At 49.8% G+C, this 26,144-nt stretch overlaps 2 protein-coding genes across 8 annotated transcripts in view; one reads left to right on the top strand and one right to left on the bottom strand.

The window, feature by feature from the left end:
- The window catches only part of xpo1b (exportin 1 (CRM1 homolog, yeast) b), a 155,004-nt gene that overhangs the window by 18,583 nt on the left and 110,277 nt on the right, over nucleotides 1–26,144 (top strand). For 5 of the 6 annotated variants that reach the window (XM_076016668.1, XM_076016667.1, XM_076016669.1 and 2 more), the window contains 3 exons: nucleotides 90–249; nucleotides 347–443; nucleotides 867–1,763. In XM_076016668.1, the coding sequence (XP_075872783.1) occupies nucleotides 90–249; nucleotides 347–443; nucleotides 867–1,013 (404 nt within the window). In that variant the 3' untranslated portion in view covers nucleotides 1,014–1,763. The remainder of the gene's footprint in view (nucleotides 1–89; nucleotides 250–346; nucleotides 444–866; nucleotides 1,764–26,144) is intronic. The other variant, XM_076016665.1, reaches the window with a different exon arrangement.
- On the bottom strand, nucleotides 4,473–25,885 carry sanbr (SANT and BTB domain regulator of CSR). Of its 2 annotated transcripts, XM_076016695.1 has the most exons (22): nucleotides 25,733–25,884; nucleotides 12,699–12,873; nucleotides 11,921–12,072; nucleotides 11,622–11,784; nucleotides 11,251–11,344; nucleotides 10,848–11,086; nucleotides 10,642–10,700; nucleotides 9,787–9,947; nucleotides 9,550–9,636; nucleotides 8,915–9,025; nucleotides 8,668–8,791; nucleotides 8,083–8,238; nucleotides 7,764–7,900; nucleotides 7,011–7,155; nucleotides 6,895–6,927; nucleotides 6,616–6,715; nucleotides 6,281–6,366; nucleotides 6,098–6,126; nucleotides 5,918–5,991; nucleotides 5,323–5,411; nucleotides 5,033–5,109; nucleotides 4,759–4,903 (listed from the first exon to the last, which is right to left on the bottom strand). In XM_076016695.1, the coding sequence occupies exons 3-22, from the start codon at nucleotides 12,068–12,070 to the stop codon at nucleotides 4,864–4,866; spliced, it is 2,154 nt and encodes a 717-aa protein (XP_075872810.1). In that variant the 5' UTR covers nucleotides 12,071–12,072; nucleotides 12,699–12,873; nucleotides 25,733–25,884; the 3' UTR covers nucleotides 4,759–4,863. The 2 variants fall into 2 exon arrangements, with proteins under 2 accessions (XP_075872809.1, XP_075872810.1); XM_076016694.1 differs by lacking the exon at nucleotides 6,895–6,927 and having other exon boundaries at nucleotides 4,473–4,903; nucleotides 5,033–5,105; nucleotides 25,733–25,885.

The following is a 26,144-nucleotide window of genomic DNA, read 5'->3' as shown; positions in this document are numbered from 1 at the left end:
TGCATTGGCGTGGACCGGTTCTTCTCTCCTCTGCTGGTCGGATATTTGTGAGTGGAAATGTTAACCGAGTCCACGCTGCGGTCCCGCAGGCCTGACCATGCACGCCTCCATCCTGGCCTACATGTTCAACCTGGTGGAGGAGGGGAAGATCACCAGCGTGCTCAACCCGACCAGCCCCAACAACAACCAGCTCTTCATCCAGGAGTACGTGGCCAACCTGCTCAAGACCGCCTTCCCTCACCTGCAGGAGTGAGTCAGCACACACACACACACACACACACACACACACAGGGAAGCCACCAAAGTGACGAGGTTGCTCACACTGCTGTGTGTGTGTGTGTGTCAGTGCCCAGGTGAAGGTGTTTGTGACGGGGCTCTTCAGTCTCAACCAGGACATTCCTGCCTTCAAGGAGCACCTGAGGGACTTCCTGGTGCAGATCAAGGTGAGGCTTCTTCTCACTGCAGTCCTTCCTGCCACTCAGCCAATCCCTGAGGGGCAGCAGGAGGTCACCGAGGGGCAGCAGGAGGTCAGGAGGTCACCGAGGGGCAGCAGGAGGTCACTGAGAGCTCTCCTGGCCGCTAGCCTGGTCCACAGCTTCACCAGCACTCCCTGGTCTAGACTATGATAGAGGCTCCTGTTGGTGATTTTTGGGCTGATTTAAAGTTTTTATTTTTTTTTTTGTCCCAGCAAAACAAAAGCAAACTGTAACAAACTGTAGTTTGTCATATTTTTTCCATTTTGGACATTGTGGTTGCAAAATCTCTTGACCCAAACACCGGGAGTCTCCCAGTGGGTGCTGGGCTGTGCAGCTGCAGGAGTTTGACCCTGAGTGGAGACCACCTTGTGCCGTGTCTGTGCTCTGCAGGAGTTTGCTGGCGAGGACACGTCGGACCTGTTCCTGGAGGAGAGGGAGGCGTCGCTGCGCCAGGCCCAGGAGGAGAAACACAAGATCCAGATGTCGGTGCCGGGAATCCTCAACCCCCACGAGATCCCCGAGGAGATGTGTGACTGAGCACTGAGCAACAACTAGCACCCCCACCCACCCACCCACCATGATCAACCAGACTGTACAGGACCCCCACCCTCCCACTTACCCCCCCACTAACCCACTGACCCCCCCCCCCCCCCCCCCCCTCCCCCGGATGTGTGTGTGGACCTCCCTGGTCCTCCAGCGGCTCTGTGCTTCTTTCTAGCAGAACTTCTTCTTCTTTTCTACCAGAACTTTGTGGAACCTTTGGAGCCACAACCCCCCCACCCCCCCTCCACCCCCCACCTCCCCTGCATGATGAGGTAACAATTAGGACAACCATCATGTTTTTGGTTCCCATATATTCCTTTATATATGTATATATATAAATATATACATACACCCACACAAGCGAGTATATCATCATGCTAGCGGCATATCTGTCCATCTTCTGGCTGCCACACCTGCGGTGCTGGCGGCCACCTCGCTTCTTTTGGAGAATGTGAATTGAACAGATGACGAATGAAGGTCGTGAGAGAGCGAGCGAGAGTGAGAGAGAGAGAGAGAGAGTGAGAGGCTGCTCGGCGTTCCGGCGTCGGGAGTTTTTTTTTCCTTTGCGCTTGGTCTAAAAAGCGGAAAGTAACGAACGCCAGCCGGGTATTTTTTTATTTTTTGGGGTCAAAGCAGCAGAAAAAGTGGATTTGTGCATATCATCCCAATTGTATAGCAACTTTAATACCGTGGGAACATTTTTTTTTCCTCTTTTTGTTCAATTGTTTTGTCGTTTTTGTGTGTGTGTGTGTGTGTGTGTGTGTGTGTGTGTGTGTGCGTGTGTGTGCGTGTGTGTGCGCGTGTGTGTGTGTGCGTGCGTGCGTGTGCGTGCGTGCTGTCGCCAAGTCGACATCAGCGTTTTGTTTTCCTCTAAGAGGATTGTTGCTCATTTGTGAGCCTTCATGACTGGGACGTTTTAAAGGAGGAGGTATTTATGCTTGTGAGTCGGCTGCATCTGGATCTGCATCTGGATCTGCATCTGGATCTGCTCCTGTCACTCAAACTCAATCCGGTCCCCTGCTGGACCGACCGCGCAGTAGCGCTCAACACGCTACACCAGAGCAAATTTCAATACAGACAAACGAGACGAAACTGGGTTTACATTTAATTTTGTAAAAAAAAAAAAAAGAAAATTTCTTTTTTTTTTTTTTTTTTTTTTTTTTGCATCTTTCATTTGTACCTTGAGTTTGTGTTCAATTAAACAAAAGTTGTTGTTTTGTTTTTTTTCCTGCAGAAACAAGTGAATTGCCAATGAGTTCATTTAGGAAATTAAAAAAAGACATCGATCCAAAATAAATTCCCAATCTCTGACGGCAGATTTCCCTACAAGGTGTTACATTTGATGTGAACTTTTTGAGCTGATTAAAGTTGAATTTTTTTAAAAACCTGCCTTTGCTCCGATGTCTTCATTTCAGACCACACCCTTTTTACAATGTACTAGAGTTTCTTCTTCTTCCTCTTCTTCTTCTTCTTCCTCTTCTTCCTCTTTTCTTCTTCTTCTTCTTCCTCTTCTTCTTCTTCTTCTTCCTCCTCTTCCTCTTCCTCTTCCTCTACCACTTTATCTGGAGTGGGGTCTCGGGGGCAACAGTCTCTGCAGAGACACCCAGACTTCCCTGGCCCCTGGCCCCAGTCCCCTCCTCCAGGGAGTTCCCAGGCCAGCCCAGAGACCTGCTCCCTCCAGCGGGTCCTGGCTCTTCCTCGGGGTCTCCTCCTGGTGGGACCTGCCAGGAACACCTCCCCCCCAGGGAGGAGTCCAGGAGGCGTCCCAAACGAACGTAGATCGACCGGTAAATCCAGAGCTTCACCTTTCCGCTCCGCTCTTTCTTCATTGCGACAGACCGCTACAGCGACCGCATCGGAGTACCGATCCGCCCGTCCATCTCACCCTCACTGGTGAGAAGACCCTGAGATGCTGGAACTCCTCCACCCGAGGCAGGCAGGGTCTCTGCACCGACCTGGAGCGGGCGAGCCACCTTTTCCTGGTTGCCTTGTGTGAGATGGAAATGTTGTCACATCCAGCTGCTGAGTCTTCCTCTCTCTCTCTCTCTCTCTCTCTCTCTCTCTCTCTCTCTCTCTCTCTCTCTCTACCAGCTAAATATATGCCAGTAGGAACACCACGGCTCTGACGTCACCCCAGTGTTGGAAGCTGATGGAGACGCCAGTACGTGGCCCAGTTAAAGTGGCAGCTCAGCCAGGAGGTGAAACTCCCATCGACCCTGTGGCGGCTGAAGAAGCAGCAGCAGGTTGGTTCGGTTCCTCAGGAGGTTCCTCCAACCCTTCCCTCCATCCACCTTCTGCCGGGGAGCTGTGAGGACCAGCATCCAGTGTCGCAGTTCTGGAGATTGGTCTCGGTCTCAAGACCACTCATGAGCATGAGCTTCAAAAGCATTCAACGGTTCCAAGTCAAGGAACTTCTCCACACGTCTTCAATGAATTGCTGCGTTTCCTGACTGTTGCATTTACAACTGTTGACAATTCTGCGAGAGCCTCAGTGTTTTACGATCTCACACACACACACACACACACACACACACACACACACACACACTGATCCTAGAAGGTGCATGATGATGACAGATGTCATCTGTCATCCCCCCCCCTCCCCCCCCGCCCCAAGGTTACTGTAAACGGAGCCACCGGCCACTGATCCAGTTCACACTGGCTGCAGGACAGCCAGGACAGCTGAAAGTGAAGTGAACCTGAGACCACCGGGAGGAAACCGGCTGAAGAAGGAAAGCCCCAGGATCCTGCAGGATCTTCACGGAGCTGAGGAGTTCTCTCTCTCTCTCTCTCTCTCTCTCTGTCTGCCTCTCTCTCTCCCCTCCCCCCCTCTCTCTCTCTGGCTTTGCACTGATGCTTTTCATTTCCGGCCGTGACCATAATAATTCATCAGTCCGTCTGGCTGTAACTGGACCTCCACTCTGACCCACATCCTCAGCAGTCACTCCTGGCATCTACTGTGGAGGAGATGAGGGAACAGCTGGGGGAAGGCCCCCCCCTGACCCCCCTGCGACATAACGCGGGGGGGGGAGTAAGCAGGAAGGGGGGGGGGGGGGGGAGTAAGCAGGAAGAGGGGGGGGCACCCTGGAGTGAGCTCCGGGTCACCAGGGGCTACAGAGTTCTTCCTCCCCCCCCAGTGAGAGGGTTTCAGTGGAGGAGCCACCCAGGTGGAGGAGTTCACTGGGCCGCCACCAGGGGTCTCCTCTCTGCCCTGCAGCTGCTGTGTTTGATGTTCCAGGAAAAGCCTCAAAACTCAATCCAAGAATGAATATTGATATTAGTGAGTGACTGCAGCCTCTCTCTCACATCAGCTGACTGTCATTAACTCAAGGCAGGCTGCTGCACTGGGGCAAAGTTGATGCTTGTTTACGTTCCGCTCAAAGCGGTACACCGCCACCTAGTGGACACATCACTGAAGGGAGGTCAGCCGAGTCCAGTTCGGTTCGGTGTCATTTTAGATTTTATTTGTGCCAAAGTGAGACAGCAGGCAGGACCAGAAGACAAGAGCTCCTCTGTGAGAGCAGGATTCAGTGGAGCAGATTAGAACAAAACTCTCTCCCATCATCATCATCATCATCATCATCAACACCATCACCACCACCGTCTTCTTCTTCTTCCTCCTCCTCCTCCTCCTTGGAAACTCGTCCTGAGCTCCTTGTTTTTGTGGTGGCACCTGCACAAACACATGTGGCCCAGTGGTGGTGGTGGTGGTGGTGAGGTCACCTGAGTTCATTGGGGTGGTGGTGGTGGTGGGGGGTGGGGGGGTGTGACTCCACAGCTGGGCCATGCTATTGAAGATGTTGTGAAACCAAACAGGAAGTTCTCCTCTCCCTCCTGGTGACCACTAGGTGGTGCGGATCTGAGCGTAGCGAACTTTGGACCTGCTGAACGGTGGAGGGACGCACACAGACAAATACATGTTGCATTCATGTTGTGTTGAAAAGTGTGTGTGTGTGTGTGTGTGTGTGTGTGTGTGTGTGTGTGTGTGTGTGTAGCAGAAACAAGCAGCATACCTGGGGGTCTTCTCTGAACTCTGCCTGACTTGAGCCTTGAACTGGGCTTCCAGTCTGGAGTAGATGCCCCCTGCTGGCTGGGAGGAGCAGCACACACACACACACACACACACACACACACACACACAGAGCGCAGACACAGGTTGAGAAACATCAAGAGTGCAGGCAGTGATGATTGTGACTCTGAGAGAGAGACTGAGGTCCAGCAGTGACAGCAGCTATGATGATTCGGCTCACGTCCGCTTCATCGTCTCTAAACTTTATTTTGAAATGCCATCATGTGACCTTACTTCCTTGTTGTCCATCGCTTTGCTTTGTTTCTGGTCTCCAAACCTCATCTTGGTGAGATGGCCAACGATCTCCATCATGCGCCGCTGGTCTGATTCAACAGTGACAGCAAGCAGAGCATTAATAATAGTAATAATAAAGATAATAATAATAATAATAATAATGATGATGATAATAATGTTGCTGAGGAGAGGTGGCTCTTCTTCCTGACTCTTCTGACTGAGAAATGGAAATGATTTTGTTGTCCTCGTTAATCAGACTAAATAATAAAAGCCAACTCTTGTCTTTGCAGGTGTGAAGGCACCGTCTGGCTCAACCGTCCAGTGGTCAGCTGGCAGCTGTGCAGCACGTGGCTCAATGTTGGTGGAACAAACGGCACTTGGAAACTTCAGAGGGATTCTTAGTGCGGTCGCTGTTCTTTCCAGAATCATAATACTACAAAAAAAAAAGGCCCTGCACTCTAGATGGGAAATATTGCTTCATATTCATACGTTGGCAATAATAAGACGGTGAGTTAATGAAGATAATTAGCAGCTCCTGGAGGAAAGTTGGGACTGAAAGCATGAAAATGTAAAAGCATGAAATAAAACATTTCACCTTCTTCTCTCTGAGCGTCCTGGTTGTAGCGCATGGAGCGAGAACTGTCCCACTTATTCTTCTGGACACTCACACTGTAACACACACACACACACACACAGGTGTCAGTGTTGACTTGGTTTTGTCCAATCAGAGTCTTGCACACACAGCTGCTCTGAGTTCTTAGTTGTCGTTACTCACGTGAAAGGTGTGTTGTCCCTGGACTGCGACTGACAGACACACAATCAGAGTGAGAGACACTTTACTGTCATTCAGCAGGTGCAGAAACATACACACACACACACACACACACACACACACACACACAGGATCTCCACGTTCAATCAACAACAGTGAAAGTCGGGTCGTAAACAGCGGGCTCACTTTCTCTGTTTTCTCTCTGCGATGGACGTTGGGTGAAGACATCTGCTTCTTCAGGGGTCTCTGGGCCCTCTTGGCCTTCTTGGCAGCTGCACACACACACACACACAACATTCTGGTTGAGCGTGTTTGACGCCACCTGCTGGCTGAAAACAGCAAGTGCTTCCAATGTTGGGATTTGAAAGAAGGAAATATGAAAAAAGCAAGAATAGGAAAAATAGATAAAGTTCATTTTCCGATCAGCAGCGACCTGCTTTCCATTCAGTGGTGACATCATCGCCATGTGGAGCTCAATGGGCATCAGTCATGTGGCAGCAGAGGAGGAGGAGGAGCTTCACCTTGTTTCTTTGACAGCTCCTCTTCGTCGCCCACCTCATCCTCGGTGACCTCTGACCCCGTGGTGTACTCCTCATCCTCGGACAGCAGCGACTGCTGCCTCTGAAAGAAGAAGAAGAAGAAGAAGAAGGAGGAGGAGGAGGAGTGAGGAGCTTCAAGAGGCTTCCTGGACACCAGGCTGGTGATGCAGGCTGGTTATGTCTCACACACACACACACACACACACACACACACACACACACACACAGTGCAGGGGAGGAAGGAATGAGAGGAAGTCCTACCAGTTGCAGACTCCAGTTTTTCAAAAGGGAGAACTGGTTGAAAAGAGGAGTGAAGTCAGAGGAGGAGGAGCAGGAGTGAAGAGACAGAGTGAGCGGCGGAGAGGTGGAGGACTCACAGCGGTGCCGTCCCCCCTCAGCGGCCCCAGCAGGGTGGGCTCCAGCAGGGCCTCCAGGTCCACGGCCTTCCCTGGACAAGAACCTCCAGCACCACCAGCAGCAGCAGCAGCAGCAGCAGCAGCAGCAGCAGCAGCATCCTGGGAGCTGCAGGATGAGAGCAACCAGCACCACACCATGAAGGACTAGAGACTGACTGGCTGGCTGACTGACTGACTGGCTGACTGGCTGACTGGCTGGCTGGCTGACTGGCTGGCTGACTGGCTGGCTGACTGACTGACTGACTGACTGACTGACTGGCTGACTGACTGACTGGCTGACTGGCTGGCTGACTGACTGACTGGCTGGCTGACTGGCTGGCTGACTGACTGACTGACTGACTGGCTGGCTGACTGGCTGGCTGGCTGACTGACTGACTGACTGACTGGCTGGCTGACTGGCTGGCTGACTGACTGGCTGACTGACTGGCTGACTGGCTGGCTGACTGACTGACTGACTGACTGACTGGCTGGCTGGCTGGCTGACTGGCTGACTGGCTGGCTGGCTGGCTGACTGTTCACACTAGCTAACTGACTGACTGACTGACTGACTGACTGACTGGCTGACTGGCTGACTGACTGGCTGACTGACTGGCTGACTGTTCACACTAGCTAACTGACTGACTGACTGACTGACTGACTGGCTGACTGGCTGACTGACTGACTGGCTGACTGACTGACTGACTGGCTGACTGACTGACTGGCTGGCTGGCTGACCTCTCAGCAGTGTTGAGCAGACACACAGCGTCTCTGTGCAGCAGCAGGTCGTTGAGGACTCTGGCTCTGGCTGCCGTCTCCTGGTCGCAGTTCTCCTCATCAGGCAGGTTCACCATGTGGTCGCGGTTCCTGCAGCCCTGCACACACACACACACACACACACACACACACACACACACACACAGGTACTGTGTACTGTGCAGTGGTTGCAGCTGTTTCTATTGGCAGGCACAAACGACAAATGGTAATAATGAGAATGATGATCAGTAGTGTGTGTGTGTGTGTGTGTGTGTGTGTGTGTGTGTGTGTGTGTGTGTACCTTGGGCATGGCGGTGGGATCGAAGCGCAGTACCCTCTGGCTGCAGCAGGGGTGGATCCCTGCACCGTGCCAGCCCCTCTCTGAGGCCACGCCCCCTGGGTACAGCACCCCCTCTGGGTGGTACCCGCACTGCGTCAGCTCTGCACACAGGAACACCTGGCACACACACACACACACACACACACACACAGGCTATCTTTATGAAGATCATGCATTGACTTACATTCATTTTTCTTCTCTGCAGCTGCAGCTGCAAGCCTCCAATCAGCAGCGTGTTGGCGCCTGACTCAGCTGGAGACCTGAGTCATGACGACTGCACCACAGCTGTGCTGGGCTGTCTGGATGGAAAGCCACCTGTTGGCCTCCAGTCTGACTGTGTGTGAATGGATGCAGCTGCACTGGTTGCTTCTCTCAGCTCGGTCAAAGGCCTCAATGCCGCTGCTGCTGCTGCTGCTGCTGCTGCTGCTGCTGCCGCTGCTGCCTGGAGCAGCTGTGTGACCTTGTGTTGTCCTCTAGTTTCAACCTCGCAGCCCATCACACCCTGCCTGCTTGGTGGCAGACACTCCCACAGCCACTCCCACCAACCTGGTGGCACCTGGAGCAGCTCAGGTAGTTGATGGTACCCCAGATCCTCCAGTAGACCAGCACCCAGGACTTGAGCTCTTCATACAGGCCAGTGATGTAGTCATGGGCGTCCCAGCTCCTCTGCCTGCAAACCAACGCAAAGACCACCATCAAGTGTTGGTCTCCCAAACAGGTGCAGGCAGCTTCCTGTTGCTGGTGGGACCATGAACCGCTCCAGCATTGAACGCCTGTGGCCGACGGCTCACACCTGATGTGAGTGTAGATGATGTCTCCTCGCCAGTCAACGTTGATTTTCCCTGGAACGCAAGAGATCTTCCGCTCGGTGTCTTTGGTCAGCAGCTTCAGGCACAGGCCACATCTGTCAGTGCACACGCACGCCACCAATCAGCTCGCTCCAAATCAAATTAAAGAAAGAAGAAAAAACTAAACTAATCTTTGAAAAAGCAGGTTTAGTGAAAACTGAGTCTGTTTGCCCTGAAGAGAGAGACTCTGGGTTTAGGGTTCACACAGGGAGTTAACTTGAACCAGAGACAGAGGGATAACTCAAACCAGAGACAGGGATAACTCTAGCCTGGCTCACAGGGAGCTAAGTTAAAGCAGGGATAACTCTAGCCTGGCTCACAGGGAGCTAAGTTAAAGCAGGGATAACTCTAGCCTGGCTCACACAGGGAGCTAAGTTAAAGCAGGGATAACTCCAGCCTGGCTCACACAGGGAGCTAAGTTAAACCAGGGATAACTCCAGCCTGGCTCACAGGGAGCTAAGTTAAACCAGGGATAACTCCAGCCTGGCTCACACAGGGAGCTAAGTTAAACCAGGGATAACTCCAGCCTGGCTCACACAGGGAGCTAAGTTAAAGCAGGGATAACTCTAGCCTGGCTCACCTGTAGAGAGTGGAGGCGTTCCCAGGTGAGTCTCTGCTGCGGTGGCTGGCATCAAAGAGACGCTCGATCTTCTTCTGGAACAACTTGCTGGGAGGGAAGCACACTTGATGAGTGACGACCGCCCCGAGGCCGCTGTGACCGTCAGTCCACATCTCTTCCTGCTTCAGCCTTGGCCGTCATTAAACGGCTCCCAGGTGCACTTCGGTAGCGGCTCACCGAGCCGGATCTGCGGCTCACCTTTTGAACTTGTCCTTCTTGTCCCTGATGTCGTCGGCCTCGGTGTGCGTGAAGAGCTCCGCGATGCGATTGGTCAGGTTGCCGTTGATGCAGTTCATGTTGCAGGGCGTGGCCACGATGGCGCTGATGTGTTTGTGGCAGTAGTGGATGCACTCCTCCACCTGCAGCAAGCGGGCACAGCACATCCCATCACCGCATGCCGCACACTACCGTCATCGCACTGCCTCACGTTAATACGCCTGAGTGTGAGCGTCTCCCACTGCCACCTGCTGGCGGATGAAGATGCGGGGACTTTGATGTTTTCACACCGAGACGTCTCAGTTATTGCGGCGCGTGTTAAAGATAAAGTGCCGTCCGAGGTCGTAATTCCCCTCTGCACTGCATTCATGTGGCACCCAGACAGTCATTCTGTGTGAAGGTGTTTCCCACACTGAATTGAAGCTGCAACAACGAGTCACTGAAGCATGAGAGCGACACCCATGCAACATCAACCGCAGAGCTGCGACTAACTCCGATGGTCTGATGAATTAAAAACACACCCTCATGCTCTTCCTCTCAATCATTCAATTACCGGTTTAAACAATCAAACAATAAACATCCCTGAAACTTCAAGACTCTTCTCCTTCAGCATTAAACTCACTGGAACCAAGTGTTATTCCAGGACTGGAACCAGCGACCCGTTTGGACCCTGAATCAACTGGAGTTTGGTGAAAACCAGCTGGGAGGCCTAGGGTTAGGGTTAGGGTTAGGGTTAGGGTTACCAGAACATCTGCTAACCGCTGGTTTCGCTTCTCTGGGATAACAGCTGGCCCAGGAGACATGGTCACCAAAGTCACATGACGTCACAACACTTACTAACGAATCCATCTTCAAGAACTCGGAGGAGATCAGGATGGAGATGACATTGCTGGGCTCTGTAACCGACAAACCAACACGTGACCAACCAGCACACGGCACAGAACACACAGCCAAGGACCCAGCAGACACACTGAGTCACGTCCACCCATCAACACACACCAGAAGAGTGTGTGTGTGTGTGTGTGTGTGTGTGCTGGAGTTACCCAGCCTGGGTTTGTCCTTCTTCTCCTCCCCCGCCGAGTTCCTCCTCACGTAGTTCATGAGCCAGTCGAAGATGTGCACGTCGCAGTGCACCGAGATGTCCACCTCCTCCCAGCGCTGGGGGTCCACTGAGAGGTACTCGGCAAAGTAGCGCATCTCCTTCACCAGCAGGTCTCTGGGACACGTGAAGTCCTGCCTCACGTTCTTGGTCTCGTCGCACACATGGATGACCATGTTAGGACTGCAATCAAGCAAAACATCACCCCCACCCCACCCAATAAAAATATATTTTTATTTTGGAGACGCAGACATCAAATACATTGCAAACGCTGGATTTGTGACGAATGAAATGAAGCAGAGATGAAAGAAGGAAGTGAGTGAGCTTTGAGTGGAACTGCTGGTTACTCTCTGGGCTTGAGATGTTTCTCGTTGTCCTCTGCCGACACTCTTTTCTCCTTCTCCGCTGCAGCCACCCGTTCCGACGGCGTGGCTTTGGGACCTGTTGGCAGCACATGAAGACGGGACGAGTCGCGGTCTGCTCTGATCGGTGCTTTGACCGCCTCCTAATTAAACACCACGACACTGAGGTGTGTGTGTGTGTGTGTTACAGTTTCAGCCCACCGGGGGCTGTGATTGACAGCTGCATTAGAACAGGAGGACGGACCTGACAGTCACTGGAGAATGCAGCAGTGGCACCCAGCGGGGGGGGTTCCACCAGCATCTAGCACCGCTCTGCAGTGACACTGGATTATCAACTGGCTCCGAGGACCACTGACCTGTGCCTCTGCTGCCCCCTGTGTCCACTGCACCTCCAGGCTCCAGCTGCGTGCTGCCACTGTCTGACAGGGAGGAGCCTCCTCTGTCTGTCACTGTGTTACACTGGTTGTCCACGAGTGGGAAACCCCCGGTGAGCTTCAGCTCCTCAAAGCGGTGAGCGCACTGCAAAGATCACATCGGTGCCACTCAACAACAACAACAACAACAACAACAAGATCTCGTCACCACGGACCTCGAGTCGCAGAACCAGGCGGAGGTTCTGACAAGAGAACGAAGGATGACGTGTGGGTGTGGTTACCTCATTGGGAGTAAAGCCCGGGACCAGTTTGGCCACATTGTCCCAGTTGATGGGCTGGGATATTCCCCACAGCGAGCCCAGCACCATGTCCAGAACCAGCACGTTGTTGTCATAGGGAAAGTTGTTGTTGTCCAAGGAGAAGCGGCTCATCTCTGCAATTCAACACAGACGAGAACCCAAAAGACACAGCAGTGAAAAAAAAAAAAGAACTCTGATTTAAAAAAAGTAGAAATTTAACTGCTAAATCAAGAAGATTTATTTATTTATTTATTTATTTTTAAAAACCCATATTTCTCAGTTCAAACATTGCAAGCTTGGAGATCTCACAGCTCTGTAGATAAAAATAAATAAATAAATTATCCTAACTTATCCATCTGTCGATCTCTATTCAACAAATATATTCTCATAAAGTCTTAATAACGTAACTGCCTACATCTGATTCGCTGTCTGTCTTTTGTTCCGTTTTTTAAGGAAATGCGTCACTCAATGGAAAATTCAACTATTTTGTCCCATTAGACACAAACCTTGCTGCAACATCCGACGCTCTCTAAAATTCAGAATTCAAGCTGCTTTTTGAAACGAGGCCGAAGAAGTGCGCATTTGACGCTCGATGAGGCTGGAATCAGGTCAGTCAGCTGGAGTCAGTGAGCGCAGCCGTTGCTAGCACAGGCCGAGCATCCCTGTCTTCGCTCACGCGCCTGTTAGCTCGGAGCAAGTCACGTGCGTTTAGAAAGACATCACGTCACAAGCAGGCATGCAGAGGTACAGCTGTAGTTACTGGTGTGAGGTGAGCTCTGGTCCAGCGGTCTCCCCGAGAGCAGAGCGCTACTGTCGGTCTGCAGTCATCATGGTGACGGTGAGGAGGCGGAGGAGGAGGATGATGGTGCAGCAGCAGCAGCAGCAGCAGCAGCAGCAGGTTCTCTCCTAGCGGCCAACTGTAGCCACTGCAAGCACTGCGACAACACACACACACACACACACACACACACACACACACACACACACACACACACACACACACACACACACACACACACGGTGACAGTTAGCTAGCATTCGCCGCGGTGCTTCTTAGGTTTCGATTCCACCTTAAAAAGAAATTCCGCAGTTTGACCGCTAGATGGCAGTGTTCATCCCATCACTTTTCAACATATAAAATTCAGCGAATCATTATGTCCATGTTCAGGTGGATTGTTTCGAAAACTATACAGTAGAAATGGACATGTGAGGCATCATTGTAAAGCCTGGGAGCTCTACTTTTATAATCAGTTGACATATTTCATGGGAAATCATTTTTGGCCTTTTTGGGGAAACTACAAAGATGACAACTTTGCCCTAGGTTAGGGTTTTGGGGTTCCTCAAGTACTACAAGCCCCAAATTTGGCATGGGTGTGTCTTGGGGGCTCCTGATGAACCTGAACGTGTCCCCATGTCTCTAGGACAAAGTTGAAATTTCGCCCTAAAGACTTGCATTGAATTAGGGTTAACGATAAGCCTGAAACTAGGGTTAGGGTTAGGGTTAGCTGAAAATAGGGTTAGGGTTTCGGGGTTCCTCAAGTACTAGAAGCCCCAAATTTGGTGTGGGCGCTTCTTGGGGGCCCCTGATGAACCTGAACGTGTCCCCATGTCTCTAGGACAAAGTTGAAATTTCGCCCCATAGACTTGCATTGAATTAGTGTTAACGATAAGCCTGGAACTAGGGTTAGGGTTAGGGTTAGGGTTACGGTTCCTCAAGTACTAGAAGCCCCAAATTTGGTGTGGGCGCTTCTTGGGGGCTCCTGATGAAAAAGCAAGTGGCCCCATGTCTCTAGGACAAAGTTGACATTTCACCCCATAGACTTGCATTGAAATAAGGCTGAAGCTAGGGTTAGGGTTAGGGTTAGGGTTACGGTTCCTCAAGTACTAGAAGCCCCAGATTTGGTGTGGGCGCTTCTTGGGGGCTCCTGATGAAAAAGCAAGTGGCCCCATGTCTCTAGGACAAAGTTGACATTTCACCCCATAGACTTGTATTGAAATAAGGCTGAAGCTAGGGTTAGGGTTAGGGTTAGGGTTACGGTTCCTCAAGTACTAGAAGCCCCAAATTTGGTGTGGGTGCTTCTTGGGGGCTCCTGATGAAAAAGCAAGTGGCCCCATGTCTCTAGGACAACGTTGACATTTCACCCCATAGACTTGCATTGAAATAAGGCTGAAGCTAGGGTTAGGGTTAGGGTTAGGGTTACGGTTCCTCAAGTACTAGAAGCCCCAAATTTGGTGTGGGCGCTTCTTGGGGGCTCTTGATGAAAAAGCAAGTGGCCCCATGTCTCTAGGACAACGTTGACATTTCACCCCATAGACTTGCATTGAAATAAGGCTGAAGCTAGGGTTAGGGTTAGGGTTACGGTTCCTCAAGTACTAGAAGCCCCAAATTTGGTGTGGGCGCTTCTTGGGGGCTCCTGATGAAAAAGCAAGTGGCCCCATGTCTCTAGGACAAAGTTGACATTTCACCCCATAGACTTGCATTGAAATAAGGCTGAAGCTAGGGTTAGGGTTAGGGTTAGGGTTACGGTTCCTCAAGTACTAGAAGCTCCAAATTTGGTGTGGGCGCTTCTTGGGGGCTCCTGATGAAAAAGCAAGTGGCCCCATGTCTCTAGGACAAAGTTGACATTTCACCCCATAGACTTGCATTGAAATAAGGCTGAAGCTAGGGTTAGGGTTAGGGTTACGGTTCCTCAAGTACTAGAAGCCCCAAATTTGGTGTGGGCGCTTCTTGGGGGCTCCTGATGAAAAAGCAAGTGGCCCCATGTCTCTAGGACAAAGTTGACATTTCACCCCATAGACTTGCATTGAAATAAGGCTGAAGCTAGGGTTAGGGTTAGGGTTAGGGTTACGGTTCCTCAAGTACTAGAAGCCCCAAATTTGGTGTGGGCGCTTCTTGGGGGCTCCTGATGAAAAAGCAAGTGGCCCCATGTCTCTAGGACAAAGTTGACATTTCACCCCATAGACTTGCATTGAAATAAGGCTGAAGCTAGGGTTAGGGTTAGGGTTAGGGTTACGGTTCCTCAAGTACTAGAAGCCCCAAATTTGGTGTGGGCGCTTCTTGGGGGCTCCTGATGAAAAAGCAAGTGGCCCCATGTCTCTAGGACAAAGTTGACATTTCACCCCATAGACTTGTATTGAAATAAGGCTGAAGCTAGGGTTAGGGTTAGGGTTACGGTTCCTCAAGTACTAGAAGCCCCAAATTTGGTGTGGGCGCTTCTTGGGGGCTCCTGATGAAAAAGCAAGTGGCCCCATGTCTCTAGGACAAAGTTGACATTTCACCCCATAGACTTGCATTGAAATAAGGCTGAAGCTAGGGTTAGGGTTAGGGTTAGGGTTACGGTTCCTCAAGTACTAGAAGCCCCAAATTTGGTGTGGGCGCTTCTTGGGGGCTCCTGATGAAAAAGCAAGTGGCCCCATGTCTCTAGGACAAAGTTGACATTTCACCCCATAGACTTGTATTGAAATAAGGCTGAAGCTAGGGTTAGGGTTAGGGTTAGGGTTACGGTTCCTCAAGTACTAGAAGCCCCAAATTTGGTGTGGGTGCTTCTTGGGGGCTCCTGATGAAAAAGCAAGTGGCCCCATGTCTCTAGGACAACGTTGACATTTCACCCCATAGACTTGCATTGAAATAAGGCTGAAGCTAGGGTTAGGGTTAGGGTTAGGGTTACGGTTCCTCAAGTACTAGAAGCCCCAAATTTGGTGTGGGCGCTTCTTGGGGGCTCCTGATGAAAAAGCAAGTGGCCCCATGTCTCTAGGACAAAGTTGACATTTCACCCCATAGACTTGTATTGAAATAAGGCTGAAGCTAGGGTTAGGGTTAGGGTTACGGTTCCTCAAGTACTAGAAGCCCCAAATTTGGTGTGGGCGCTTCTTGGGGGCTCCTGATGAAAAAGCAAGTGGCCCCATGTCTCTAGGACAAAGTTGACATTTCACCCCATAGACTTGCATTGAAATAAGGCTGAAGCTAGGGTTAGGGTTAGGGTTAGGGTTACGGTTCCTCAAGTACTAGAAGCCCCAGATTTGGTGTGGGCGCTTCTTGGGGGCTCCTGATGAAAAAGCAAGTGGCCCCATGTCTCTAGGACAAAGTTGACATTTCACCCCATAGACTTGTATTGAAATAAGGCTGAAGCTAGGGTTAGGGTTAGGGTTAGGGTTACGGTTCCTCAAGTACTAGAAGCCCCAAATTTGGTGTGGGTGCTTCTTGGGGGCTCCTGATGAAAAAGCAAGTGGCCCCATGTCTCTAGGACAACGTTGACATTTCACCCCATAGACTTGCATTGAAATAAGGCTGAAGCTAGGGTTAGGGTTAGGGTTAGGGTTACGGTTCCTCAAGTACTAGAAGCCCCAAATTTGGTGTGGGCGCTTCTTGGGGGCTCCTGATGAAAAAGCAAGTGGCCCCATGTCTCTAGGACAAAGTTGACATTTCACCCCATAGACTTGCATTGAAATAAGGCTGAAGCTAGGGTTAGGGTTAGGGTTAGGGTTACGGTTCCTCAAGTACTAGAAGCCCCAAATTTGGTGTGGGCGCTTCTTGGGGGCTCTTGATGAAAAAGCAAGTGGCCCCATGTCTCTAGGACAACGTTGACATTTCACCCCATAGACTTGCATTGAAATAAGGCTGAAGCTAGGGTTAGGGTTAGGGTTACGGTTCCTCAAGTACTAGAAGCCCCAAATTTGGTGTGGGCGCTTCTTGGGGGCTCCTGATGAAAAAGCAAGTGGCCCCATGTCTCTAGGACAAAGTTGACATTTCACCCCATAGACTTGCATTGAAATAAGGCTGAAGCTAGGGTTAGGGTTAGGGTTAGGGTTACGGTTCCTCAAGTACTAGAAGCCCCAAATTTGGTGTGGGCGCTTCTTGGGGGCTCCTGATGAAAAAGCAAGTGGCCCCATGTCTCTAGGACAAAGTTGACATTTCACCCCATAGACTTGTATTGAAATAAGGCTGAAGCTAGGGTTAGGGTTAGGGTTACGGTTCCTCAAGTACTAGAAGCCCCAAATTTGGTGTGGGCGCTTCTTGGGGGCTCCTGATGAAAAAGCAAGTGGCCCCATGTCTCTAGGACAAAGTTGACATTTCACCCCATAGACTTGCATTGAAATAAGGCTGAAGCTAGGGTTAGGGTTAGGGTTAGGGTTACGGTTCCTCAAGTACTAGAAGCCCCAAATTTGGTGTGGGCGCTTCTTGGGGGCTCCTGATGAAAAAGCAAGTGGCCCCATGTCTCTAGGACAAAGTTGACATTTCACCCCATAGACTTGCATTGAAATAAGGCTGAAGCTAGGGTTAGGGTTAGGGTTAGGGTTACGGTTCCTCAAGTACTAGAAGCCCCAAATTTGGTGTGGGCGCTTCTTGGGGGCTCCTGATGAAAAAGCAAGTGGCCCCATGTCTCTAGGACAAAGTTGACATTTCACCCCATAGACTTGTATTGAAATAAGGCTGAAGCTAGGGTTAGGGTTAGGGTTACGGTTCCTCAAGTACTAGAAGCCCCAAATTTGGTGTGGGCGCTTCTTGGGGGCTCCTGATGAAAAAGCAAGTGGCCCCATGTCTCTAGGACAAAGTTGACATTTCACCCCATAGACTTGCATTGAAATAAGGCTGAAGCTAGGGTTAGGGTTAGGGTTAGGGTTACGGTTCCTCAAGTACTAGAAGCCCCAAATTTGGTGTGGGCGCTTCTTGGGGGCTCCTGATGAAAAAGCAAGTGGCCCCATGTCTCTAGGACAAAGTTGACATTTCACCCCATAGACTTGTATTGAAATAAGGCTGAAGCTAGGGTTAGGGTTAGGGTTAGGGTTACGGTTCCTCAAGTACTAGAAGCCCCAAATTTGGTGTGGGCGCTTCTTGGGGGCTCCTGATGAAAAAGCAAGTGGCCCCATGTCTCTAGGACAAAGTTGACATTTCACCCCATAGACTTGCATTGAAATAAGGCTGAAGCTAGGGTTAGGGTTAGGGTTAGGGTTACGGTTCCTCAAGTACTAGAAGCCCCAAATTTGGTGTGGGCGCTTCTTGGGGGCTCCTGATGAAAAAGCAAGTGGCCCCATGTCTCTAGGACAAAGTTGACATTTCACCCCATAGACTTGTATTGAAATAAGGCTGAAGCTAGGGTTAGGGTTAGGGTTACGGTTCCTCAAGTACTAGAAGCCCCAAATTTGGTGTGGGCGCTTCTTGGGGGCTCCTGATGAAAAAGCAAGTGGCCCCATGTCTCTAGGACAAAGTTGACATTTCACCCCATAGACTTGCATTGAAATAAGGCTGAAGCTAGGGTTAGGGTTAGGGTTAGGGTTACGGTTCCTCAAGTACTAGAAGCCCCAAATTTGGTGTGGGCGCTTCTTGGGGGCTCTTGATGAAAAAGCAAGTGGCCCCATGTCTCTAGGACAAAGTTGACATTTCACCCCATAGACTTGTATTGAAATAAGGCTGAAGCTAGGGTTAGGGTTAGGGTTAGGGTTACGGTTCCTCAAGTACTAGAAGCCCCAAATTTGGTGTGGGCGCTTCTTGGGGGCTCCTGATGAAAAAGCAAGTGGCCTCATGTCTCTAGGACAAAGTTGACATTTCACCCCATAGACTTGCATTGAAATAAGGCTGAAGCTAGGGTTAGGGTTAGGGTTAGGGTTACGGTTCCTCAAGTACTAGAAGCCCCAAATTTGGTGTGGGCGCTTCTTGGGGGCTCCTGATGAAAAAGCAAGTGGCCCCATGTCTCTAGGACAAAGTTGACATTTCACCCCATAGACTTGTATTGAAATAAGGCTGAAGCTAGGGTTAGGGTTAGGGTTACGGTTCCTCAAGTACTAGAAGCCCCAAATTTGGTGTGGGCGCTTCTTGGGGGCTCCTGATGAAAAAGCAAGTGGCCCCATGTCTCTAGGACAAAGTTGACATTTCACCCCATAGACTTGCATTGAAATAAGGCTGAAGCTAGGGTTAGGGTTAGGGTTAGGGTTACGGTTCCTCAAGTACTAGAAGCCCCAAATTTGGTGTGGGCGCTTCTTGGGGGCTCTTGATGAAAAAGCAAGTGGCCCCATGTCTCTAGGACAAAGTTGACATTTCACCCCATAGACTTGTATTGAAATAAGGCTGAAGCTAGGGTTAGGGTTAGGGTTAGGGTTACGGTTCCTCAAGTACTAGAAGCCCCAAATTTGGTGTGGGCGCTTCTTGGGGGCTCTTGATGAAAAAGCAAGTGGCCCCATGTCTCTAGGACAAAGTTGACATTTCACCCCATAGACTTGTATTGAAATAAGGCTGAAGCTAGGGTTAGGGTTAGGGTTAGGGTTACGGTTCCTCAAGTACTAGAAGCCCCAAATTTGGTGTGGGCGCTTCTTGGGGGCTCCTGATGAAAAAGCAAGTGGCCCCATGTCTCTAGGACAAAGTTGACATTTCACCCCATAGACTTGCATTGAAATAAGGCTGAAGCTAGGGTTAGGGTTAGGGTTAGGGTTACGGTTCCTCAAGTACTAGAAGCCCCAAATTTGGTGTGGGCGCTTCTTGGGGGCTCCTGATGAAAAAGCAAGTGGCCCCATGTCTCTAGGACAAAGTTGACATTTCACCCCATAGACTTGCATTGAAATAAGGCTGAAGCTAGGGTTAGGGTTAGGGTTAGGGTTACGGTTCCTCAAGTACTAGAAGCCCCAAATTTGGTGTGGGCGCTTCTTGGGGGCTCCTGATGAAAAAGCAAGTGGCCCCATGTCTCTAGGACAAAGTTGACATTTCACCCCATAGACTTGTATTGAAATAAGGCTGAATCTAGGGTTAGGGTTAGGGTTAGGGTTACGGTTCCTCAAGTACTAGAAGCCCCAAATTTGGTGTGGGCGCTTCTTGGGGGCTCCTGATGAAAAAGCAAGTGGCCCCATGTCTCTAGGACAACGTTGACATTTCACCCCATAGACTTGCATTGAAATAAGGCTGAAGCTAGGGTTAGGGTTAGGGTTAGGGTTACGGTTCCTCAAGTACTAGAAGCCCCAGATTTGGTGTGGGCGCTTCTTGGGGGCTCCTGATGAAAAAGCAAGTGGCCCCATGTCTCTAGGACAACGTTGACATTTCACCCCATAGACTTGCATTGAAATAAGGCTGAAGCTAGGGTTAGGGTTAGGGTTAGGGTTAGGGTTACGGTTCCTCAAGTACTAGAAGCCCCAAATTTGGTGTGGGCGCTTCTTGGGGGCTCCTGATGAAAAAGCAAGTGGCCCCATGTCTCTAGGACAAAGTTGACATTTCACCCCATAGACTTGCATTGAAATAAGGCTGAAGCTAGGGTTAGGGTTAGGGTTACGGTTCCTCAAGTACTAGAAGCCCCAAATTTGGTGTGGGCGCTTCTTGGGGGCTCCTGATGAAAAAGCAAGTGGCCCCATGTCTCTAGGACAAAGTTGACATTTCACCCCATAGACTTGTATTGAAATAAGGCTGAAGCTAGGGTTAGGGTTAGGGTTAGGGTTACGGTTCCTCAAGTACTAGAAGCCCCAAATTTGGTGTGGGCGCTTCTTGGGGGCTCCTGATGAAAAAGCAAGTGGCCCCATGTCTCTAGGACAAAGTTGACATTTCACCCCATAGACTTGCATTGAAATAAGGCTGAAGCTAGGGTTAGGGTTAGGGTTAGGGTTACGGTTCCTCAAGTACTAGAAGCCCCAAATTTGGTGTGGGCGCTTCTTGGGGGCTCTTGATGAAAAAGCAAGTGGCCCCATGTCTCTAGGACAACGTTGACATTTCACCCCATAGACTTGCATTGAAATAAGGCTGAAGCTAGGGTTAGGGTTAGGGTTAGGGTTACGGTTCCTCAAGTACTAGAAGCCCCAAATTTGGTGTGGGCGCTTCTTGGGGGCTCCTGATGAAAAAGCAAGTGGCCCCATGTCTCTAGGACAAAGTTGACATTTCACCCCATAGACTTGCATTGAAATAAGGCTGAAGCTAGGGTTAGGGTTAGGGTTAGGGTTACGGTTCCTCAAGTACTAGAAGCCCCAAATTTGGTGTGGGCGCTTCTTGGGGGCTCCTGATGAAAAAGCAAGTGGCCCCATGTCTCTAGGACAAAGTTGACATTTCACCCCATAGACTTGTATTGAAATAAGGCTGAAGCTAGGGTTAGGGTTAGGGTTAGGGTTAGGGTTACGGTTCCTCAAGTACTAGAAGCCCCAAATTTGGTGTGGGCGCTTCTTGGGGGCTCTTGATGAAAAAGCAAGTGGCCCCATGTCTCTAGGACAAAGTTGACATTTCACCCCATAGACTTGTATTGAAATAAGGCTGAAGCTAGGGTTAGGGTTAGGGTTAGGGTTACGGTTCCTCAAGTACTAGAAGCCCCAAATTTGGTGTGGGCGCTTCTTGGGGGCTCCTGATGAAAAAGCAAGTGGCCCCATGTCTCTAGGACAAAGTTGACATTTCACCCCATAGACTTGCATTGAAATAAGGCTGAAGCTAGGGTTAGGGTTAGGGTTAGGGTTACGGTTCCTCAAGTACTAGAAGCCCCAAATTTGGTGTGGGCGCTTCTTGGGGGCTCCTGATGAAAAAGCAAGTGGCCCCATGTCTCTAGGACAAAGTTGACATTTCACCCCATAGACTTGCATTGAAATAAGGCTGAAGCTAGGGTTAGGGTTAGGGTTAGGGTTACGGTTCCTCAAGTACTAGAAGCCCCAAATTTGGTGTGGGCGCTTCTTGGGGGCTCCTGATGAAAAAGCAAGTGGCCTCATGTCTCTAGGACAAAGTTGACATTTCACCCCATAGACTTGCATTGAAATAAGGCTGAAGCTAGGGTTAGGGTTAGGGTTAGGGTTACGGTTCCTCAAGTACTAGAAGCCCCAAATTTGGTGTGGGCGCTTCTTGGGGGCTCCTGATGAAAAAGCAAGTGGCCCCATGTCTCTAGGACAAAGTTGACATTTCACCCCATAGACTTGCATTGAAATAAGGCTGAAGCTAGGGTTAGGGTTAGGGTTAGGGTTACGGTTCCTCAAGTACTAGAAGCCCCAAATTTGGTGTGGGCGCTTCTTGGGGGCTCCTGATGAAAAAGCAAGTGGCCCCATGTCTCTAGGACAACGTTGACATTTCACCCCATAGACTTGCATTGAAATAAGGCTGAAGCTAGGGTTAGGGTTAGGGTTAGGGTTACGGTTCCTCAAGTACTAGAAGCCCCAGATTTGGTGTGGGCGCTTCTTGGGGGCTCCTGATGAAAAAGCAAGTGGCCCCATGTCTCTAGGACAACGTTGACATTTCACCCCATAGACTTGCATTGAAATAAGGCTGAAGCTAGGGTTAGGGTTAGGGTTAGGGTTACGGTTCCTCAAGTACTAGAAGCCCCAAATTTGGTGTGGGCGCTTCTTGGGGGCTCCTGATGAAAAAGCAAGTGGCCCCATGTCTCTAGGACAAAGTTGACATTTCACCCCATAGACTTGCATTGAAATAAGGCTGAAGCTAGGGTTAGGGTTAGGGTTACGGTTCCTCAAGTACTAGAAGCCCCAAATTTGGTGTGGGTGCTTCTTGGGGGCTCCTGATGAAAAAGCAAGTGGCCCCATGTCTCTAGGACAAAGTTGACATTTCACCCCATAGACTTGTATTGAAATAAGGCTGAAGCTAGGGTTAGGGTTAGGGTTAGGGTTACGGTTCCTCAAGTACTAGAAGCCCCAAATTTGGTGTGGGCGCTTCTTGGGGGCTCCTGATGAAAAAGCAAGTGGCCCCATGTCTCTAGGACAAAGTTGACATTTCACCCCATAGACTTGCATTGAAATAGGGTTAACGATAAGCCTGAAACTAGGGTTAGGGTTAGGGTTAGCTGAAATTAGGGTTAGGGTTTCGGGGGTTCCTCAAGTACTACAAGCCCCAAATTTGGCATGGGTGTGTCTTGGGGGCCCCTGATGAACCTGAACGTGTCCCCATGTCTCTAGGACAAAGTTGAAATTTCGCCCCATAGACTTGCATTGAATTAGGGTTAACGATAAGCCTGAAACTAGGGTTAGGGTTAGGGTTAGCTGAAATTAGGGTTAGGGTTTCGGGGTTCCTCAAGTACTAGAAGCCCCAAATTTGGCATGGGTGTGTCTTGGGGGCCCCTGATGAACCTGAACGTGTCCCCATGTCTCTAGGACAAAGTTGAAATTTCGCCCCATAGACTTGCATTGAATTAGGGTTAACGATAAGCCTGAAACTAGGGTTAGGGTTAAGGTTAGCTGAAATTAGGGTTAGGGTTTCGGGGTTCCTCAAGTACTACAAGCCCCAAATTTGGCATGGGTGTGTCTTGGGGGCCCCTGATGAACCTGAACATGTCCCCATGTCTCTAGGACAAAGTTGACATTTCGCCCCATAGACTTGCATTGAATTAGGGCTAACGATAAGCCTGAAACTTGGGTTAGGGTTAGGGTTAGGGTTATGGTTCCTCAAGTACTAGAAGCCCCAAATTTGGTGTGGTCGCTTCTTGGGGGCTCCTGATGAAAAAGCAAGTGGCCCCATGTCTCTAGGACAAAGTTGACATTTCACCCCATAGACTTGCATTGAAATAAAGCTGAAGCTAGGGTTAGGGTTAGGGTTAGGGTTACGGTTCCTCAAGTACTAGAAGCCCCAAATTTGGTGTGGGCGCTTCTTGGGGGCTCCTGATGAAAAAGCAAGTGGCCCCATGTCTCTAGGACAAAGTTGAAATTTCGCCCCATAGACTTGCATTGAATTAGGGTTAACGATAAGCCTGAAACTAGGGTTAGGGTTAAGGTTAGCTGAAATTAGGGTTAGGGTTTCGGGGTTCCTCAAGTACTAGAAGCCCCAAATTTGGCATGGGTGTGTCTTGGGGGCCCCTGATGAACTTGAACGTGTCCCCATGTCTCTAGGACAAAGTTGAAATTTCGCCCCATAGACTTGCATTGAATTAGGGTTAACGATAAGCCTGAAACTAGGGTTAGGGTTAGGGTTAGCTGAAATTAGGGTTAGGGTTTCGGGGTTCCTCAAGTACTACAAGCCCCAAATTTGGCATGGGTGTGTCTTGGGGGCCCCTGATGAACCTGAACGTGTCCCCATGTCTCTAGGACAAAGTTGAAATTTCGCCCCATAGACCTGCATTGAATTAGGGTTAACGATAAGCCTGAAACTAGGGTTAGGGTTAGGGTTAGCTGAAATTAGGGTTAGGGTTTCGGGGTTCCTCAAGTACTACAAGCCCCAAATTTGGCATGGGTGTGTCTTGGGGGCCCCTGATGAACCTGAACGTGTCCCCATGTCTCTAGGACAAAGTTGAAATTTCGCACCATAGACTTGCATTGAATTAGGTTTAACGATAAGTCTGAAACTAGGGTTAGGGTTAGGGTTAGCTGAAATTAGGGTTAGGGTTTCGGGGTTCCTCAAGTACTACAAGCCCCAAATTTGGCATGGGTGTGTCTTGGGGGCCCCTGATGAACCTGAACGTGTCCCCATGTCTCTAGGACAAAGTTGAAATTTCGCCCCATAGACTTGCATTGAATTAGGGTTAACGATAAGCCTGAAACTAGGGTTAGGGTTAGGGTTAGCTGAAATTAGGGTTAGGGTTTTGGGGTTCCTCAAGTACTACAAGCCCCAAATTTGGCATGGGTGTGTCTTGGGGGCCCCTGATGAACCTGAACGTGTCCCCATGTCTCTAGGACAAAGTTGAAATTTCGCCCCATAGACTTGCATTGAATTAGGGTTAACGATAAGCCTGAAACTAGGGTTAGGGTTAGGGTTAGCTGAAATTAGGGTTAGGGTTTCGGGGTTCCTCAAGTACTACAAGCCCCAAATTTGGCATGGGTGTGTCTTGGGGGCCCCTGATGAACCTGAACGTGTCCCCATGTCTCTAGGACAAAGTTGAAATTTCGCCCCATAGACTTGCATTGAATTAGGGTTAACGATAAGCCTGAAACTAGGGTTAGGGTTAGGGTTAGCTGAAATTAGGGTTAGGGTTTCGGGGTTCCTCAAGTACTACAAGCCCCAAATTTGGCATGGGTGTGTCTTGGGGGCCCCTGATGAACCTGAACGTGTCCCCATGTCTCTAGGACAAAGTTGAAATTTCGCCCCATAGACTTGCATTGAATTAGGGTTAACGATAAGCCTGAAACTAGGGTTAGGGTTAGGGTTAGCTGAAATTAGGGTTAGTGTTTCGGGGTTCCTCACGTGTTAGTAGCCCCAACTTTGGTGTGGGCGCTTCTTTAGGGATCCTGATGAGCCTGCAAGTGGCCCCAAGTGATAGTAGAGCTCCCATGTAGTAAGTGAGGAACCCTGAAACCCTAACCTAGGGTGGGAGCTAGGGTCAATGGCAAAGTTATCATCTTTGGAGTCTCCCCAAAAATGCCAAAAATGATTTCCCATGAAAAATGTCAACTGAATATAAAAGTAGAGCTCCCAGGCTTTACAATGATGTCTCACATGTCCATTTCTACTGCATAATTTACGAAACAATCCACCTGAACATGGACATAATGATTCGCTGAACTCTATATGTTGAAAAGTGTTGGGATAAGCACTGCCATCTAGCGGTCAAATTGCGGATTTTTAAGGTGGAATCGAAACCTAAGAAGCACCGCGGCGAATGTGGTGCCTCCTTCAGCGTTGGAACTCACTGTGCGGGACAGGATCTGGTGCCTTTACGTGCAGTCGGAAAAAAAAAACCTTATTTCTTCTTGCGACACGAGTTTGGCCGCAGCGTTTCGTCAGTAGTTTTTTTTTTTTTTTTTTTTAAATGTCTTTTCTTTTCTTTTTTGTCAGGGGGATTCCTCAAGTAACTTTATTCTAATACCACACACAGTACATTGTTATTTGTATTTTTTCTTAAAGCGTGTGCGCCCTTCAATGAATGGGGATAAATAACATTACGTGACGTCGATCATTGCACCGTCACCATCACTCACCTATTGTCATTTATCCTCGGCCTTTGCTTTAATTCAGTGTCGACGCCCACTGCGTCATTTTCACGCTGCACATTGACTCATAATTGTGGTTATTCCGCCACTCGGTTCCACAGGAGGGATCTCTTCTCTCTGCCCGGTGTTTCAGGTGGTTGCTACGCAGTTAGGTGCGCATGCGTGACTGGCTCCACCATGTTTCACAGCTCGAAACAGCGCCACCGACTGGAAAAACTTTTAATTTCTTGTGTCGATGTAAAGTTAACACTATATCATACATATATTATTGCCGTTTATTAGTCACATTTAAAAAAAATCTGCTGTGCAGGATCATCGATTTATTATTGATAGAAAGTGTTTTTCCTTTCATTTCATATCGTATTCACTTGGTAAAGGCAAGAAGACACCACAGAAAGAT

Source organism: Nelusetta ayraudi, unplaced genomic scaffold, assembly GCF_046127955.1.
Source record: "Nelusetta ayraudi isolate G7.1 ecotype Tasmania unplaced genomic scaffold, CSIRO-AGI_Nayr_v1 ptg000235l, whole genome shotgun sequence".
NCBI classification, from domain to species: domain Eukaryota; kingdom Metazoa; phylum Chordata; class Actinopteri; order Tetraodontiformes; family Monacanthidae; genus Nelusetta; species Nelusetta ayraudi.
Note: the sequence above shows the minus strand (reverse complement) of the source record. Positions and strands in the feature narration are given on the sequence as shown.